This window comes from Dipteris shenzhenensis, chromosome 9 (assembly GCF_047967505.1).
Source record: "Dipteris shenzhenensis isolate YYH24624 ecotype China chromosome 9, Dip_SZ_1.0, whole genome shotgun sequence".
Classification (NCBI taxonomy): domain Eukaryota; kingdom Viridiplantae; phylum Streptophyta; class Polypodiopsida; order Gleicheniales; family Dipteridaceae; genus Dipteris; species Dipteris shenzhenensis.
The window spans coordinates 19,367,460-19,369,931 of NC_141604.1; the positions used below are offsets into that span (position 1 = coordinate 19,367,460).

Sequence of the window (2,472 nt, forward strand, 5' to 3'; positions counted from 1 at the left end):
GGTGGCCCTAGTTTGTAAAACACCATGGGCTGCCTACCTACCAGGGCGGCGACCCGTGTTCAAGTCCTCCTGCTTGCAGGGTAGAGCTAGGGTGGGTGCCCCTAGATAGGCTCAAATAGGTGTGTGAGTGGGTGTGTGAGTTATTTTTAAAAAAAAACACCCTAAGAGGCTGCCACCAAACCCCTTAGACCACCTTCCAAAGGGGGAGGTATATGGGGCCGCCGTCCCTATAATAGCAAGTCTCTTCCCCATTTAGCAGCATCTTTTGAAGATGGTGTGGGGGGTGCTCTTGGATACCCATTCTTCAGGGTCCATCATCAATGTCGTATTGCTAGCAGAGTCTCCACGCAGAGTCTGCTCATCATAGGCTGGTCACACATGCAAGGGGGTTCAAGCCGGGTATAGGTATAGGGATCAAGAGGTTTCAAGCTGTCTAATAGCACCGTGCAGGAGAAGGCACAAAAAGCGAGTGCCAAGGCAAAACAAGAATTCACAAGGGAGTGTGGAGAGTGAGGCGGATGTAAAGTGAGGTGAGCTTTTGGGCGGTGAAACTTGGCGCCCTTTTTTTGTGAGGGGGGTTTGTAGTCTCCCGCCAAACCTTCGTCGTCGTCTTCATTTTAAGAGTTTTGTGCCATTCGTTTGCTCTCCTCTTCACAGCTCTCGCCATAGCCAGCCATACCCTCCCTCCCTCTTCATAGCTCTCGCCATAGCCACTTCCTGCCTCACCTCCACCTTAGAGCTTCCCCATTTCCCCTCCCCCCCCCCTTCATCGCCATGGTTCTCCCCCTTAAACTCACCCAATTCTATGGCACCCGCGTCCCTCGCCCCCGTATCTACCCTGATGTCAAATTCAATGACCATCGCGTCGACCCCCCTCCCTCGGCTCACGATGCCCTCCTCCATTGGGCCCGCGACGCACATTGGTCAATGGGCGGCCTCTCCTTCAAGCGCATGCGCATGCAGGGCAAGATCGAGGGCAGTATCCGTAGGCTCAGGGCTGAGAAAGAGAAGTCGGAGCGTAGGAGGGAGAAGAAAAGCATCGAAGCTGCTTTGGACTCCGAGAGCGACTCCGGGGATGAGGGGGCTGAGGGCGTTAAGGTCCGAAGCGACGAAGCTGCTCCGAGCCCAAACAAGAGGAAGCGCACCGATTTAGAAGCTACTCCTGTGTCCGCTTTTAAGTCACGTAGCGCGAAAGGAGGCGATTCGCCTGAGTTCGTGCCCGCAACCCAAGAGAAGAAGACTTCGCGTCGGGCCTCCAGATCCGCTGGCAACGATAATTCTCCGCTGATCGTCCCTGCTAGTCGCCAGAAAAAGAGCTCGGGTACGCGCCGTAGTCCCAGATCTGCCATTGACGCCAAGTCTCCAAGCGATATCCCAGCGTCGCGGGAGAAAACGCGATCGAATTCTGTGCGGAGGCCCGGCAATGATAGTAGTCCTGGTGCTGCTCCTTTTGGGAACAAAATGGTTATGGTGAGCAAGAAGTTCACTGGTGAAGCTACTGCGTCAACCCAAGCGCGTAGGAAGGGCCTTGTGAGGAAAATGCTGTTGAAGGAGGAGGATTCGAGCGACAGCGACGACGAGATCTTGGAGTTTCTGAAGCAGAAGGATCGGCCGTTGAGAAGAAGCACGCGTTTGGGGGGTGTTAGCCGAGTTCAAACTCGCCTCATTGCCTCTGAGGACTCAGGCTCTGAGTGATGTGAGCTATGGCGGAAGGCTCTTAGCTTGGCAACCAAGAGGTGAGAAAAATGTGTCCTTTTGTGATGCATGTTAAGACCCAAAAGCAGTGTGGATTTAGGTCTCTAACATCTCAGTTTCATCTCCTCTGTGGAGGACTCAGACTCTCTATGGCTGAACATTCTTAGATTGGCAAAGAATACCAGGTGAGAACATTAACCCTCCTTCAGAAATTTCATCTCATGGAAATGTATTGTCTTTGGGGCGCCTTCTGCATGTCAATCCCAAAGCACAGCGAATTTGGGTCCTTAACATTTCTCTGTTTTCAATTGGGGTTATTGGGTGTGGCTTACTCTTCCACTTGTCAACTAGGCTCTTGCCTCACCTTCTAGGTCTTAATCAATTGTCTATCACAACTTTCTCCCACAACCTAGGGGATATATTATACAATGATGGGTCTTTTGCCCTTCTTTTGAAAGCTATCTTTATTGCCACATCTCTTGTCTTTTTTATTTTAATTTGATCATTACTTACATATTTGGTTGTATAAGGGGACATAATTGGTTGGTATTTCTTAATGCTAAGCTTAGAGGATATCTTAAAATTCACTTGTGATGTTAGGTGGCTCAAATGCATGTCAATAGCTTTGATTTTCAAAGCTTATTGGAACACCTTTGATATTCAAAGTTTGGAATATACATTTGAATTATAATACTTGTTAGCAAGAACTTGTATAGGCCCTTTGATATAGACCTTAAGCTTTGTAATTTGTTGAACACTTATAAGTGTTGAGTGATT

The 2,472-nt window shown here is 49.5% G+C and overlaps 1 protein-coding gene across 1 annotated transcript; it reads left to right on the top strand.

Moving 5' to 3' along the window:
* Window positions 1–658: 658 nt before the first annotated feature.
* LOC147898331 (uncharacterized) lies at window positions 659–2,193 on the top strand. The gene has a single exon (XM_087379717.1). It carries the CDS (start codon window positions 775–777, stop codon window positions 1,693–1,695), a length of 921 nt encoding a protein of 306 aa, XP_087235843.1. The 5' UTR covers window positions 659–774; the 3' UTR covers window positions 1,696–2,193.
* Window positions 2,194–2,472: the final 279 nt, after the last annotated feature.

What these genes read in the sequence shown, in the direction of transcription:
- LOC147898331 (XM_087379717.1), top strand. Translation starts at nt 775, where the DNA reads ATGGTTCTCCCCCTTAAACTCACCCAATTCTATGGCACCCGCGTCCCT.